This window comes from Heloderma suspectum, chromosome 13, assembly GCF_057233095.1.
Source record: "Heloderma suspectum isolate Gila_16-S chromosome 13, 16-S_ref, whole genome shotgun sequence".
NCBI lineage: Eukaryota > Metazoa > Chordata > Lepidosauria > Squamata > Helodermatidae > Heloderma > Heloderma suspectum.
Genome location: NC_139470.1, coordinates 32,291,710 through 32,308,269, shown reverse-complemented (window position 1 = coordinate 32,308,269; position 16,560 = coordinate 32,291,710). Strand labels below are relative to the sequence as shown.

General features: G+C 43.6%; 1 protein-coding gene across 1 annotated transcript in view; it reads right to left on the bottom strand.

Annotated features, from left to right (window-relative positions):
• SPECC1L (sperm antigen with calponin homology and coiled-coil domains 1 like) overlaps positions 1-16,560 on the bottom strand; it is a 93,174-nt gene that overhangs the window by 58,833 nt on the left and 17,781 nt on the right. The window contains exons 3-5 of the mRNA XM_084819914.1: positions 5,115-5,268; positions 2,686-4,319; positions 1,575-1,782 (exon numbers count right to left, since the gene is read on the bottom strand). Coding sequence (XP_084676040.1) covers positions 1,575-1,782; positions 2,686-4,319; positions 5,115-5,268 — 1,996 coding nt within the window. The remainder of the gene's footprint in view (positions 1-1,574; positions 1,783-2,685; positions 4,320-5,114; positions 5,269-16,560) is intronic.

Genomic DNA, 16,560 nt, shown 5'->3' with positions numbered 1-16,560 from the left:
CTTCAAACACAGAACTGCATAAAACATACTACAGTAGTTCAGCCTGGAGTTTACCAGAGTGTGGGTAACCAGAAGAAGCTGTATCTGGCAAACCAGATGTAATTGGTAAAAAGCTCACTATGTCAATGAGGCTCCTTGGGCCTCCACTGACAAGAACCACCTGTCATGCCTTGCCCTGAAACCAAGGTCTCAGAGGAAGAATCTGACCCAGAGATAGAAGAATGTGATTTAGGGCCTAGACAGGTTTTGAACAGTCAGGGTGCTGGAAATTTGTCCCTGCTTGGGTTCACAGCAGATTGCAGGCAGCCAAATCGCCCCCACCTGAGAGACATGCCTTGATAAGAGATCAGGTGGCAGGTTTAGATGAGGAGGAAGGGGGTTGCCCAAGGCTGCCTCCCAGACAACCCCACAGGCTGAAGAGGTGAGAGAAAAGACAACCTGTGAGAAGGAGCTTTTGTCTCCAAGTTAAGTTTTCCCTGTAAAGGGGGGGGGGATTAACAAGGGAGGAACACTGGTTGCCCCTCCCCTCTATAAAAGCTGGTGTATGGGCAAACGGGGTTGGGTACCGCATCACTGATCCCAGACACTCTTTTGCTTGGAGTACCCTAGAACCCCAAACTATTGCATGCTCGAATCCCGTGCCTTGGGACCCTGCCTTTGATTAAACCGCTGGATTTTAAGACCCTGCTTCTGGCTCCTGATCGGATTATCTGGGTTTATTTGAACTTGGAACTCACGAAGGACTCTGATCCACAGAGTCCGTCAAAGTGCCTGTGTTTGTGTCCTGCTGTAATACAGGAATTATCTGATTATTTAAGATGTGTTTGGTTGTTACCATTGCAAGGGAGCTGGGCCTGGCACCACCCAAGCTGTAAACCTGCTCCTTCAGGAGGAATGCAACCCCACCCAGAAATGGCTGAATACCATCATCCTCAACTATCTACCCACAGCACATCTATCTTGTTGGGACTGAGCTTCAGTTTACTGGTCCTCATACAAGCCATTCCAGGCACTGATTCAGCAGTTCCAACGCCTCATCGGATTCAGCTGATAAGGTGAAATCAAACTCAGTGACATACTGATGACAAATACTCCAAATCCCCTGATGGCCGCACTCCGTGACTTCATATAAATGTTGAACAGCATGGGAGACAAACTGAAACCTTGCATGGCCCCATGACAAAGATGCTAAACGGCTTTATGATGAAAAGCAAAGCTAGTGTGGGATAAAATCAAGTAAGCTGCCCCCACCCCCTGGTACTATTTTTCCAACAGAAAGATAGGCTATAACGTTTATATTTATATCAGACTGTGTAGCCCACCTTTCAATTGGAAAAACAGAAAGAATATACATTTTAGTTATATAAAGATTTATACCCTGCCCTTCCAACTCATTTGCACTACTGTTAACAAACATGTACATAAAACCATTACCATGTAAATAAAACAGCATTCATGGCTGCTATATTAAGACTTTCTCCCTCTGCCATAAACAGACAATTATGTCTTTTTTAATGTATGGACACACAACACAACTGAGAACAATAAATATGTAAGGGAAATGCGGCACTTACTCTCCAGGTCAGAAATAATGAGATTATCATGGAGTTTCACAGCTCGATGCTGCTCTACTTCATCTTCCAATTCAAATATGGTTTCCTTCATATCACTTCTTTCTGTTTCTTTTTCCTCCAACTCTGTCCGAAGCTTTTCTAAGGTCATATTCAGTTCCTCAATTTGCTTCTTTGCTTCTTCTTGGAAAGCTCTATATTCATCTTCTATCTAGTTTTTTTTTTTGGGGGGGGGAGGAATCATACTTCTCTTAATGTCTCTTCCAAAGGACACTCTAAATTCCATACAAACCTAGTGTGCAATTACCATATCATTTTAGGCTATCATTAAAAATGCTTCCTTAATATGCAAATATGTTATATGCATCCACTTGTATGCAGCATGTGCTCCACCCCTCAACTAGCACTCCTCCCCTTGGTCTGATACAAGGTGGGACAAACAGCAAAGATATTCATTGAGAAAAGGCTTAAATATACTGACTCCAATTTTTACCAGGGCCAAGTAATTTATTATGTTACCCAGAAATGCATCAGTAGATGGAACTATATTTTGTATCTGCTTAAACATACCTTGCAGTTTAAACACTAAGGTTGCAATCTTATTTCCACTTACCTGGGAGTAAGCCCCACTGAACTCAGTGGAATTTACTTCTGAGTAAACATCTAAAGTATTGCTCTGTAAAGCTGTTATCGAAATATAAGAGTGGGCTCACTGTCACAGTGTGCACTAACATTTGGCATAATGTATCCATTTAATGGGGAACAAGTTGACAATTCAGCACATCAATCAACCTCACATGAAGTGTGCAGCCAATAGTTTCAGGCTAAAAAAGACACAGCCTAAACCCCATGAATCCAATCCCAAGAAAGGAATTTAAGTTTTCCCTATTAACAACATCAACGTAAAAGTGACTTCATAAAAAGAATTAAGTCTGAAAAATTTAGCTAATAACCCACACAAATTAAAAGAGCCACGTAGTCAGCACAATCAGGGAACCTTCTAAATGAGTTCCTTGCATCCCTGCCCCCTCATACCTTCACACACTCCCCAAAAGGGGAACACAAGGGGGAAGTCTGGAATCCTCCCTTGCTTAATTTCATTTTTAAATGTTACCTTTGCAATGGTGTCTTGCAGGCGATTTGCATCATTACGTGTATGAGCTAGCTCCTCCTGTAGGCCATTGGCTAATGTCTCAGCTTTTTCCTTATCAAGCCTGACACTCTCTAGCAAGTCCTGTATGTCCGATTTGTCACCAGAATTGTGTATGGAATATAACTCAGCTACTTTCTGTTTCTCATGCTCCAGCTGGGCTTTCAGCCGATTCATCTCAATCTGGTCACTAGCTACTGTGGCTTTGTACTCATCCAAGGTGACTGCTAGAGTGGTCTTGCTTTTCTGTTCCGATTCAATAATTCGTTCCATGTGGTGATTCCGTTCCTTCAGTGCCCCTATCATTTCCTGAGCTTCCTTGTTATCTTGTTCTGCCATCTTCAAAGTGTTGCTCAGATGCTGCTGGACACCAAGGAGTTGTTCTCTTTCAAACCGTGCATTCTCTGCAAGGTCCATGTAACGTTGCTCTAGCTCCATGTAGCGCCCACTTTTCATGTCTTCATCAATAACGTAAGATATGTGATGCTCATCCAAAAGAGAGCGGAAATACTCAATTTGTCGGCTAAAGTGTTCCAATTTATCACTCTGCTGGCACAAGGATTCCATAAGAATAACTTTTTCTTCTCCAAGTCTTTCATTCTCACTGTTCAACTCCTGAGTAATTTGCTGTAAGTCTGCAAGTTCCTGAAGAGTTGCTTGAAGTTCTTCGGCTGTACTGTGTTGGTTCTCTTCCATCTGGTGTATCCGTTCTGTCAAACAAGCCACGGATACTTCACTGGCATTGCCACTACTTCCCTTCCTTGACCTTTCCATACTTGGCACACCCTCTGACTCTGAAGATGATGGGGCATCTAAGGCATCATCACTTGAAGTAAGTGGCTGATAAACTTCACTGCACTCACTATCCAAGTTATCCATGGAGTTACTGTGTTGATTGTCCATCAAGGTGTTCTCATCCTGACTCAAAAGATCTTCCATTGAACCAGGGGCAGAACCTTCTACTGAGGAAGTAAGGGTGCCCCCACCATCACTATGGCTTCCAGCTGTCATTTCTGGGCTCAAAGACTGGTAGCCAAATAGCTTTTCAGTGTTATCCAGTCTTTGCTCCAGGGAAAATCCCAATGCATTTAGCCTATCCTTCAACATCCGATTCTCATTTTTTAACTGGTTGAGCTCCTCCCGGATGGCAGTATTTTGCTCTTGCAACTGCAGTAATGTGGATTCTACATCAGTTGGCTGGTGGACAACAATGGTTTCTTTTTCCTCAGATTTTTCGTCTCTCTCAAACTGATCTTCATTAAGGCCTAGCTGAGTACGCATCTCTCGAAGTTCATTCCTCAGGTGTAAGATCTCAACATCTTTTGTTTTGGCTAAAGTCAAAAGATCTTTTACTTTGGCTTCCAGCACAGCTTTGTCACTGATCTGATTGTCTGATTTAGACTTGCTCATGCGAACATCAGAGTCTGGGTTAGTACGGCTACGGGAACGTTTTGCAAGGACAGTATCATTGCTTGTCTGCCCAATCAATGGCAATTTTTTGTTTTGGGTCAGCCGGGAACGGTCACGAATTCTTTCCCGAGAAGAGCCGGACTCCTTATTTCCAGATGAAGTGCTACGTTTAGGTGCAGAATTTGTAGCTGTATTGTTTTAAAGGATTAGAAAAAACATTAAATTGGTAAGTAATCAATTTTGTGCAAGGCAATGCAGTTTCCAGGATTATGGGATTACAAATTCTAATCTACATACTTGGAAATGAATTATGTGTAAGTTTATACACATCTCTCACTAAAGGGGATCATGGAACCTCAGGGTTTATTTCTGAAGTTATTTATCTTTACTTAGTGGCCATGTTTATACAAAATGCTAAATCAGAATTCTTCAAAACCCTGACATCATTCAAGAGCAAGCATGCTTGTGGATGCTGCCTGATTGCTCCTGTTCGGCTCCTCCTCCATGCAGAGTGGCTAAACTAACCAGGAACTTACCAGGGTCAAAAAGCTTATCATTATATCTGAACAAGGGCTCCTGGCTTGTCCCTCCTCAAAGCAGTCTGAAGTTGTCTTCTGGATCCAGACTTGTTAGAAGAATGACAAAACAGGAATGTCGGTTTGGACATGACAATATAATTTTCCAATAATGATAAACTCCTCCACTTGCAGGAGGAGCCAAGTGGGAGCAATGGGGCAGCATGCAGAACACGCTTGCTCATGAATAATAAACCAGGATTCTGAAGAATTCTGGCTGACAGTTTTGGATGCTTCATCCAGCATCGTGGGAGCCCGGGAAGAGACACCACATCTCAACGGATCCTCACAGAGAGGTACATGGGCCCCTTTTTAACAGTGGCTTCATTCCATCTTTTACATTAAGAGCAGCAATTTTTTCATTGTTGAAAGAACAGAAAAACATTTTCAAGGCCAACATTTCTTTACCTGCAACAGACTTAGATTTATTATCCAGATTGTTCATGGTGGTCCCTGCAGTGGAAGGTGTTGTGGAGGTAGAAGTGCTCTTCTTTCCCTTGACGCCGTTGCTCATAGTAACCCCGCCAGCCATCCCAGCTAAAAGGTCATCATTGCTCTTGGCCTGGATGATCGATGTGATTCAGCAGAAACGGCAACAATTAAAAGCAACTCAACATTTCTAAATACTGGTAACAAAATGGATTGGGTTATTATTATTATTATTATTATTAATTTATTAATCGCCCATCTGGCTGGTCACCCAGCCACTCTGGGCAATGTACAACATACAATAAAAACAGTTTAAAACAATAAAATTCTACAATAAAAACATTTTCTAAAATACCCTAACCCACCCCAAATGCCTGCCTGAACAACAACATTTTTAATGCACGACGGAAGCTCATTAAAGAGGGGACATGATGGAGTTCCCTAGGGAGGGAGTTCTACAGAGTGGGGGCCACCACAGAAAAGGCCCTTTTCTCACATAAAGCTAATAATAAAAAGCAAGGCTAGGTCAATGTTTAATACATGATACTGAAAACCCTTCTGTGAAAGTGAATGAAAAAAAGTGCAGACTTTAAGATGCATCCTTCAGTTGCGTTGTTAAAGACATCAGATAACTGGTGATTACAGCACATTCAGGTTGAAGCTAGCAGGATATTTCTCCTAAACAAAAGGAGTTCTGAGCCATCCTCAACTACAAATGCCCCTACAGTCGCATGGCAAAACATATGTAAATCTCCTGGAGAAAAAGGCTATCAATGGCTACTAGTCCTGATGGCTATGTGCTACCTCCAATACCAGAGGCAGTAAGCCTATGTACACCAGTTGCTGGGAAACATGGGTGGGAGGGTGCTGTTGCGCTCATCCTCTCCTCGTGGGTTCCCAGTTGACAGCTGGTTGGCCACTGCGTGAACGGAATGCTGGACTGGATGGACCCTTGGTTTGATTCAGCATGCCTCGTCTTAAGTTTTTAATTCATGACATTATGGCAATTTTTGCGAGTCTGGCATCACTTTTTCTAACCACTGTGACAAAGGGAATTGCTGTGGGATAGATCCATTCTGACAGCAGCTTCTGCCATGGAAGCATGCACCGTAAGGTAATCAGGAATGTTTGTATAGTGTTTGGCATGCAGAAGGTCCCAGGTACAATCCCTGGCATCTCCAGTTAATAGAATGAGGTACCAGATGATGGAAAAGACCCACAGTTCATATCCTAGAAAACTGCTGCCAGCCAGAGGAGACAATACTGGGCTAGACAAGACAAATCATCTGACCTGGTAGGAGACAGTTTCCCATGTTCTCATGGAGGGTAAGGCTAATAATGGCTTGTAGACGTGCTGGGTATATATTATCTCCAGGATCAGAGGCAGTATGCCATTGAATGCCAGTTACTGGGGAACACAAGCAGCAGGGTGCTATTGCACTCGTGTCCTGTTTGTGGCCTTCCCATAGGCATCTGGTTGACCACTATGGGAAAAGAATGCTGAAAAAGATAAACCTTTGGTCTGATCTAGCACAGCAGTTCTCATGTTCTTAAGTCTCTCCCCAATGCCCAGTAGGCAAACTTCTGGATAACTGGGGTCTTGAAGGACCAAGTACTGGTCCCTCAAGGGGTTATTCTTGGATGCAGCATCACTACTGGATTCCCAGAAGAACTACTGTGCCAAGGAATGCTTTTTATCAAGCCTATCTTATATAGAAGCTATTACCCATGCCTTTGCAATACCATTTGTTGTTGTTGTTCAGTCGTTCACTCGTGTCCGAAGCTTCATGACCCCATGGACCATAGCACACCAGGCCTTCCTGTCCTGCGCTCTCTCCCGGAGTGTGCTAAAGTCCATATTCATTGCATTGGTGATGCTATCTAGCCATCTCATCCTCTGCCATCCCCTTCTCCTTTTGCCTTCAATCTTTCCCAGCATCAGGGTCTTTTCCAGTGACTTTTCTCTTTGCATTAGGTGGCCAAAATAGTTGAGCTTCAGCCATATTTTTGAATAAATGCACTAGATTCCTGTTCACTTCTGAGTATAAGTTTAGGTACTACTTATACCAGTCTGGGTACCTATTCTTCAGGGACTACCCACCTCTGATAACCGGAGGCCAGGCCGTATTCAGAGTCCTATCATTAAGAGAGTTGGGATTGGCTGAGGCATGGGGCAGGCCCTTCTCTGCAGTAGCCCCAACTTTATGGAACTAGCTAACTACCAAGATCTGCCTCAGGCCAACCCTTTAAATGTTCTGCATTCACTGCAAAAGTATTACTTAAAATTTGGTCAAGACTGCATAGAGGTTTCATTCTGAAAATGTTTAGCTGTGGTTTATTATTTTTGTGCCAAAGTTGGTTTGTGATGTTTGTGCCAGGTTTTATTTTAAAATGCCATATTTGGGATTTTGTTTGTTTTAGAAACCAGAAGTACAGCACCCTTGCCAAATTAAAGATAGATTTTTTCATTGTAGACTTGCATCAATTCTACCATATACACTTGTTCATTCTTACAACTGAAACTGTGTTTCTTCAGGCAGTACTTTTTACAAATTATTTTAGCTTTTTATCAGCAAGAAGAGGTTTAAGAAAATCTCTTGTTCAGCTTTGCATTACCAATAGCCGAGAACACTCACATCTAATCTACTGCAGAAATGCCACATGATGCTTAACAACTTAAGAAATTAATGGTTCACAAGAACACAATGGAGCAAATTGCACATCCTTTGATAATTTCTGATTGTGGTTTGTCTAGCAAAACTGACAGCTTGTCCCAGCAAGCCCATACAGGTTGAACCTTCCTGCCAATGGTGCATTTCCACCACACCTAGTAAAAAATGTTAAGCAAATTAATTATAGGTATGCTATGTAGGTAACAACTGTGCATTACTGAGCCAAATAGGTCAGGTTATAAAAACTGTAGTATGACTAAACATGGAAAAATCTACACTGAAAACATTTAACAACATTCATCATGTATCTAGGCTTTCAAATGCTAAAGCTACTGGGGTGGATCCAGGATCTGCCTTCCATGGACAAAAGGGCTCTGCTCACAAAAGCTACCTCCAACCAATTTTTGGAGACCCCCAACTCCCCCACACAATAACTCATCCCATTCAGCAGGGTCCCCAGGCTCTTTGTGAAGCATTTTTGGAGGGCTGGAGGGGCTGCCTTGGGGAGGAGAGGGAAGGAAGTCCAGTTGCACACACCTAAATCTGGTTTCAACCTGCCAAAAGAACTCAAGAGCCTCTGTGCTGGTGCCTCCCTCTCCCTCAAACATAGGTGCATCTACAGGGACACAGCTCTGACCAACAAGCTGGGAAAGGTAGGGGACAACGCAAGACAAGTGCTGGGGAAGCACTCAGAACATTTTAAGTGGGGAGACACAAGAAGACCTCTCCCGCTTGGAGCTTGTTTGTTTTCAATTTCTGAGGGACTAAATTGAAAAGGAAAAAAGAAAACATCTATTAACCTCTTCCCTAGATAAATACAATATTTCTTTTCCACCTTGCCCACAAACTGCCTCTAGTCTAGATTACCACCTCCACAGCCAGTTGAACAGGTTCAGTCTGACTACAGGAAACACTAATATTCTGCTGAGAATAAGAAGAGTCACATGACTTTTTCAAAACACAGGGAAAGGAGAACTGGCTGGAAGTGTAATATAAGAAGTAGAAACAATAGGCAAAAAAGTGATTTTTCCTGTAGTGGCGCAGCTTATTAAAATCAATTTTGCACCTACTGATTTTGCCTCCTATATTTTCCTGTGAATTAATGAAGCATTCTCAGAGTCTGGTTGTCTGGACCTCCTTACATACCCCTTTAGGTCAACAAAACAGAGTTCAAATGAAGACTTACAAAATGACTATTTTCACAGTGCAAAGTATTGTTAAGACATCTGTTCACTGCAGCTTTCCCCAACCTAATGCCCTCCAGATGTGTTGGACTACAACTCCCAGCCAGCATCGTCAGGGAAGGCTCATCTACTGAATGAATTATCTTCTAAACATGGCAGATATCACATCATTTAGCAAACCAGAATCGGAGGCCACAGCTGAAGTGTGCTTGCAGCCCCCTTTCTAGTTCACACATCATGCTAAACCACTCTGGAGAATAAGCCACTGTGGGTTGGCTGTTCGCTCACCAACCCACATTACTCCTGACAAATGATCAGGTAGGCAGCAGCTTCTTTCCCCCTCAGTCCTCCAGCCCACTCCATGCATGTATCTCTGTGTCCTTTGCATGGCATCCCCTCTCGTATCCTCAGCAGGAAACCTTCCCTGCTCCGATCACTAACCCCTTTCAGAGCACTCATTCGCTGCCCTTCCCCCCCCCCCCCGGTGCTTCAGAAGTATGCAAATGAGATTATTTTAAAAAAGTATTCCCCACCCCCAGGTCTTTCACAAGGGCACAAGACCGTAGATTCACCTGCTCTCTATGTGTTGTCTCGCCTTGTCAATTTCCTTGTACATTACAGCTGTCAAAGGAAACACCTAAGTACAGTAGGTAATGGGTATTAGGAAATTGACAGTGTGGGACTGCACAGAGGCTAATTTGCACACACTTGCAAACGACGGGGGGGGGGGAAATTAATACCATGAGAAAGTAGACCCATTTGCGCAATTCAGAAGCACCGAAAAAGTGGGGAGGACACTGACAAGTGTCCATTCAAGGTTTGATAGCTAGGGGAGATATTAAACCACTTGGGAGTTACTTTTCCCCCCTTTGGTGCTCCTTTTCAGAGCACTTACTTCACTCGCGTTTCCCCCCCCCTTTTTCGGTGCTTCTGAATTGCCCAATTGGATCCATACTTTCTCTTAGTATTCTTTTTCCCCAGTCCATTGCAAGTGCACCCAGATTAGTCTATGTGCAGTCTCTCCTTGTCAGTTTCCTTGTACATTACCTACTCCACTTCAGGCCTTCCTTTGACAGCTGCAACATACAAGGACCCGACATAGCTGATAGGCGATTCTGTGCTCTTGCACACTTGCAAAAGACCAGGGAAAAATAATTTTAAAAGTATGACTCCACTTGCCTACTTCCAAAGCAGCAGCAGCAGCAGCAGCAATTATTATTATTATTATTATTATTTTTTAAGGCAGTGACAGAGTTGTGGTCCTTACAAAGTGCTGTTTCAGCATCAGTGAAGGGGCAGTCACTGGTGAGGGAGAAGGGAGGCAGCAGTGCTGAGATATTTTTTGCTGTTTAGGGCAAGCCATGCTGCTGGATTCGGACGTCACAACAAGCCACCCTGAGAACAAGCTACCCTCAACCACCCTACTACAAGCCATGGGTACTCAGGATGGCTTGTCTGAGCAAAACTACCACATTGAATCATCTGTGCTGGGTTTTACATGTCACAGTAAGTGACACTGACACTAACAAGGGGTGCAACTCACTGTGGCTTATCGTGTCAGGCAAACCCAGTCCTAGTAACTATGGTACTATGTCTGAATTTACAACCATCACTCCACCTGCAGAGGCTGCTGCATTGTGGAGAGATGAGTGAACTCACGAGCACCAGGAGAACGGAATTACAAAGTAGACAAGGAGCTCTAAACTACAGTTTGCTAGGACAAACTGGTTTGGCATGATATGTGAACATGGCCTAACAGCTGCTAGACTACGGATTATAATATATCAATATTCTACAGAAATATATAGTAGTAACATTCAAGTTTACTAAAAAACCCTCTTCATTACGTATCTGGTAAAGCCCAACATTTTAAAGGATAGAAATACATGGGGGATTATACAAAATCCCTTTTAAAATGGCTAACATGACAGCATAGAATCAAATAATCACAAGCAACACTTTCAAAGTGGTTCAAAGAGCCAGTGTGGTGTAGTGGTGAGAGTGCTGAACTGGGAGCCAGGAGATCCGGGTTCTAGTCCCCACTCGGCCCTGGAAGCTCACTGGGTGACTTTGGGCTGGTCACAGACTCTCAGCCCAACCTACCTCACAGGGTTGTTGTTGTGAGGATAAAATGGAGAGGAGGAGGAGGATAATGTAAGCCGCCTTGGGTTCCTTGCAAGAGGAAAAAAGGCGGGATATAAATGAAATAAATAAATAAATAAGATACAAAATTCTTCCTGCAATAGGGACACCTTGTTGTTGTTCAGTTGTTCAGTCGTGTCCGACTCTTCGTGACCCCATGGACCATAGCACGCCAGGCCTTCCCGTCCTGCGCTCTCTCCCGGAGCGTGCTCAAGTTCATATTCATTGCATCCGTGATGCTATCTAGCCATCTCATCCTCTGCCGTCCCCTTCTCCTTTTGCCTTCAGTCTTTCCCAGCATCAGGGTCTTTTCCAGGGAGTTTTCTCTTCGCATTAGGTGGCCAAAATATTGGAGCTTCAGCTTCATTATCTGTCCTTCCAATGAGCAGTCAGGGTTGATTTCCTTTAGAATGGACTGATTTGACCTCCTTGCAGTCCAGGGGACTCGTAAGAGTCTTCTCCAGCACCACAGTTCGAAAGCATCAATTCTTCGGCGCTCAGCCTTCCTTATAGTCCAGCTCTCACAGCCATACATTACTACTGGGAAAACCATAGCTTTGATTAGACGGACCTTTGTCGGCAAGGTGATGTCTCTGCTTCTTACTATGCTGTCTAGGTTGGCCATAGCTTTCCTCCCAAGGAGCAAGCGTCTTTTAATTTCATGGCTACAGTCACCGTCTGCGGTGATCTTGGAGCCCAAGAAAGTAAAATCTGTCACTGCTTCCATTTCTTCCCCTTCTATATGCCAGGAAGTATGGGGCATATAGTTTTAGTATCTTAAAACTAAGATCATGGGGCCAGATGCCATGATCTTAGTTTTTTGAATGTTGAGTTTCAAACCAGCTTTTGCACTCTCCTCTTTCACCCTCAACAAGAGGCTCTTTAGATCCTCTTCGCTTTCTGCCATTAGGGTGGTATCGTCTGCATATCAGAGGTTGTTGATAATTCTCCCAGCAATCTTAATTCCGACCTCTGATTCATCCAACCCGGCATTTCTCATGATGTACTCTGCATATAAGTTAAATAAGCAGGGTGACAATATGCAGCCTTGTCGTACTCCTTTCCCAATTTTGAACCAATCGGTTGTTCCATGTCTGGTTCTTACTGTTGCTTCTTGACCCTCGTACAGGTTTCTCAGGAGACAGGTAAGGTGGTCTGGTACTCCCACCACTTTAAGAATTTGCCAGAGTTTGTTGTGATCCACACAATCAAAGGCTTTAGCGTAGTCAATGAAGCAGAAATAGACGTTTTTCTGGAATTCTCTTGCTTTCTCCATGATGCAGCGAATGTTGGCGATTTGATCTCTAGTTCCTCTGCCTCTTTCAAACCCAGCTTGTACTTCCGGTAGTTCTCGGTTTGCATACTGCTGAAGCCTAGCATGTAGGATTTTGAGCATCACCTTGCTGGCATGTGAAATGAGCGCAATTGTGCGGTAGTTTGAACACTCTTTGGCGTTGCCCTTCTTTGGAATTGGAATGTAAACTGACCTTTTCCAGTCTTGTGGCCACTGTTGAGTGTTCCAGATTTGTTGACATATTGAATGCAGCACTTTAACAGCATCATCTTTTAGGATTTTAAATAGTTCGGCTGGAATACTGTCATCTCCGCTAGCTTTGTTGTTAGTAATGCTTCCTAAGGCCCACTTGACTTCACTCTCTAGGATGTCCGGCTCAAGTTCAGTGACCGCACTATCATGGCTATCAGGGACATTCAGATCTTTCCTGTATAGTTCTTCTGTGTATTCTTGCCACCTCTTCTTAATCTCATCTGTTTCTGTTAGGTCCCTGCCTTCTTTGTCCTTTATCATGCCCGTCTTTGCACAAAACGTTCCCTTGAGATCTCCAATTTTCTTGAAGAGATCTCTAGTCTTTCCCATTCTGTTGTTTTCCTCGATTTCTTTGCATTGTTCATTTAAGAAGGCCTTCTTGTCTCTCCTTGCTATTCTCTGGAACTCTGCGTTCAGTTGGGTATATCTTCCCCTTTCTCCCTTGCTTTTCGCTTCCCTTCTTTCGTGAGCTACTTGTAAAGCCTCATCAGACAGCCACTTGGCTTTCTTGCATTTCTTTTTCTTTGGGATGGATTGAGTTGCTGCCTCCTGAACAATGTTACGGACCTCCGTCCATAGTTCCTCAGGCACTCTGTCTATCAGGTCTAATCCCTGAAATCTATTCCTCACCTCCACTGCATATTCATCAGGGATATGATTTAGGTCATACCTGAGTGGTTTAGTGGTTTTCCCGACGTTCTTCAATTTAAGCCGAAATTTTGCAAGAAGCAGCTCATGATCTGAGCCACAGTCAGCTCCAGGTCTTGTTTTTACTGACTGTATGGAGCTTCTCCATCTTTGGCTGCAAAGGACATAATCAATCTGATTTCGATATTGACCATCTGGTGACGTCCATGTGTAGAGTCGCCTCTTGTGCTGTTGGAAAAGAGCGTTTGCTATGATCAGCATGTTCTCTTGGCAAAACTCTATTAGCTTTTGTCCTGCTTCATTTTGTACACCAAGGCCATGCCTACCTGTTATCCCGGTGATTTCTTGATTTCCTACTTTAGCATTCCAATCCCCTATGATGAAGAGGACATCTTTTTTTGGTGTTAGTTCTAGAAGGTGTTGTAGGTCTTCATAGAACCGATCAACCTCAGCTTCTTCGGCCTCAGTGGTTGGGGCATAGACTTGAATTACTGTGATGTTGAATGGTTTGCCTTGGATTCGTACTGAGATCATTCTATCATTTTTAAGATTGTACCCCAGTACTGCTTTTCCCACCCTTTTGTTGACTATGAGTGCTACTCCATTTCTTCTAAGGGATTCTTGCCCACAATAGTAGATATGATGGTCACCTGAATTAAATTCGCCCATGCCTGTCCATTTGAGTTCGCTGATTCCCAAGATGTCGATGTTCAATCTTGCCATCTCATGTTTGACCACCTCCAGCTTACCTTGATTCATTGATCTGACATTCCAGGTTCCTAAACAATATTGTTCTTTACAGCATCGGATTTTCTTTTCACCACCAGACACATCCACAGCTGAGTGTCCTTTCGGGTTTGGCCCAGCTGCTTCACTCTTTCTGGCGCTACTTGGAAATACCCTCTGCTCTTCCCCAGTAGCATATTGGACACCTTCCGACCTGAGGGGCTCATCTTCCGGCGTCATCTCTTTTAGCCTTGTGATACGTTCCATGGGGTTTTCTTGGCAAGAATACTCGAGTGGGTTGCCATTTCCTTCTCCAGTGGACCACATTTTGTCAGAACTCTCTGCCATGACCTGTCTGTCTTGGGTGGCCCTGCATGGCATAGCTTATGGCTTCACTGAGTTACGCAAGCCCCTTCGCCACAACAAGGCAGTGATCCATGAAGGGGACACCTACTGAGACTTAATTAGATTGTCATTCCCCACTAGCATAATGACAGAGTGCAAATATGAGTCACCTGCTAATATAGTTTGAAACTAAACTATGACCTTACAATGAAACCATCTTGACCACTTCTTAAGAGGAAAATATCCTGATTGTCATTACTGGCTAATCTGTACCTCATGATGCCTAATATACAAGTACAAAATAAAAAATGTATGTATAAACTGACCAATCCCATTCAGAAATGCATCATTACCCTCCTTATGTAAGAAAGGCAGATTACATTACAAAGATCCATTTAAGGTCCTATGAGAAGGGACTAATAATAAAACATCAACTTGCATCCACATCTGTATTTCTGCACTTAGCAGCTGATTGTCACCTTTATTTAAAACAATAAAACATTATTAGTAAAACAATGAACACAATTTAACACAAAATTAAAAACACCAGAGAGGTTAAAATCAAGGTCTGGGAAAATAAGAAAATTTTCACCTGTCACCTAAAACATATAAGGGGAGATGCCAGGCTCTTGGACCAGGGGAGGACATTCCAAAGGAGCGGTGCTGCTAGTTTTGCACTAGTATGCAACAGGTGCCCTTCTTCTGTGATGCGACCAGGTGCTGTAAAGGTCTGCAAGGCATGTCTGAACTCCTCTTCCCACTTCCTTGTGCACCAACACGGAAGCGGTGGGAAATGGGAGAAAGAGCCTTACTTATCACATTTTAACTTGTACAAGATAACATGTCACCTCTACTCTAAGACTTATCACAACTGATCCAAAGGCCTTTCCAGTCTTTTATTCTAGCAGCAGCATATTTCTACTTTTCACACAAAATGGAGAAGCACAGAACTCCCAGTTGTCATTACATGCAAACCATGTCACTTGTGTGGAGGAGTGATCCAAAAATAGTATAAATAAATGCCATCCAAGTTGGCAGCCATCACTGCATTGTTCCAAAATTTAACTATACGCTATGCAAAGAAGTACTTCCTTCTGTCTGTCCCAAATCTCTCACCACTCAGCTTCATTGGATGACACTCCCCCCCCCCCCCCGATCCATTATTATAAGAGAGGGAGAAAAACTTCTCCCTATCTACTTTCTCCACATCAGGAAGATTGCATACACCTATATCGACCTGGTTTGCATGTTCAAAACAAGCCACAATGGCTTGTCTTAATCCCGGCTCATGCCGATGTGCGCCAGGCACCATTTCCCTAATTATTTGCCTGGACACAGTTTGTTGTGTCATCTGAATCTGAGTGGCATGGCTTGCTTGACAAGGAAACAACCCTCAAATAGCCCTGCAACAGACTGTGAGTTATCTGAGGGTTGTTTCCTCCTCAAACAAGCCATGCTGCCTGGGTTTGGACAACATGACAAGCTGCACCTGGGCGGGTAATTAAGGAAATGGTGTATGGTGCGCTCTGGGAACAAGGAACAACCTTGGTGGCTTCTTTGATCACGCAAACTGGCCCACTCTGTCTCTCCCCACCCCCACCCACATACCCTTTTTCTAAGTTAAAAATCCCCACCTGTTGTAACCTTTCTTCATAGGGGAGTTCCCTCTTCCAACTCTACAATACCACTAATAGTAATAACAAAAGCTGCCAATGTAGATGAATATTTGCAGCAGATATACTTGTTAGTTAATTTCAATGCAGTTTAAAGCAGTGTCTGAGCCCCTAAATCATCAAAAGGTTTCAAGATACTACATTATTTTGACATAGCTTTAGAACTATGCTGGGTCACAGTCTTGAGCCCAGGACAAAACCAGATTTGTCCACTGCTATCCAACAGCTGTACTAGTTCGTATCTAGGGCTTCAGGCCTGGGCATGGGACAGAAACGGCCCTGGTCGCCTTGGTGGATGACAGGAGGGCTTTGGATAGGGGCGAATGTTCTTTCCTTGTTCTCCTCGATCTCTCAGCGGCTTTTGATACCGTTGACCACGGTATCCTCCTGGACCGCCTGGAGGGGTTGGGCATTGGAGACACTGTATTATGGTGGTTCCGGTCCTTCCTCTCCAGCAGGTACCAGAGGGTAGCACTGGGAGAGGAGGTC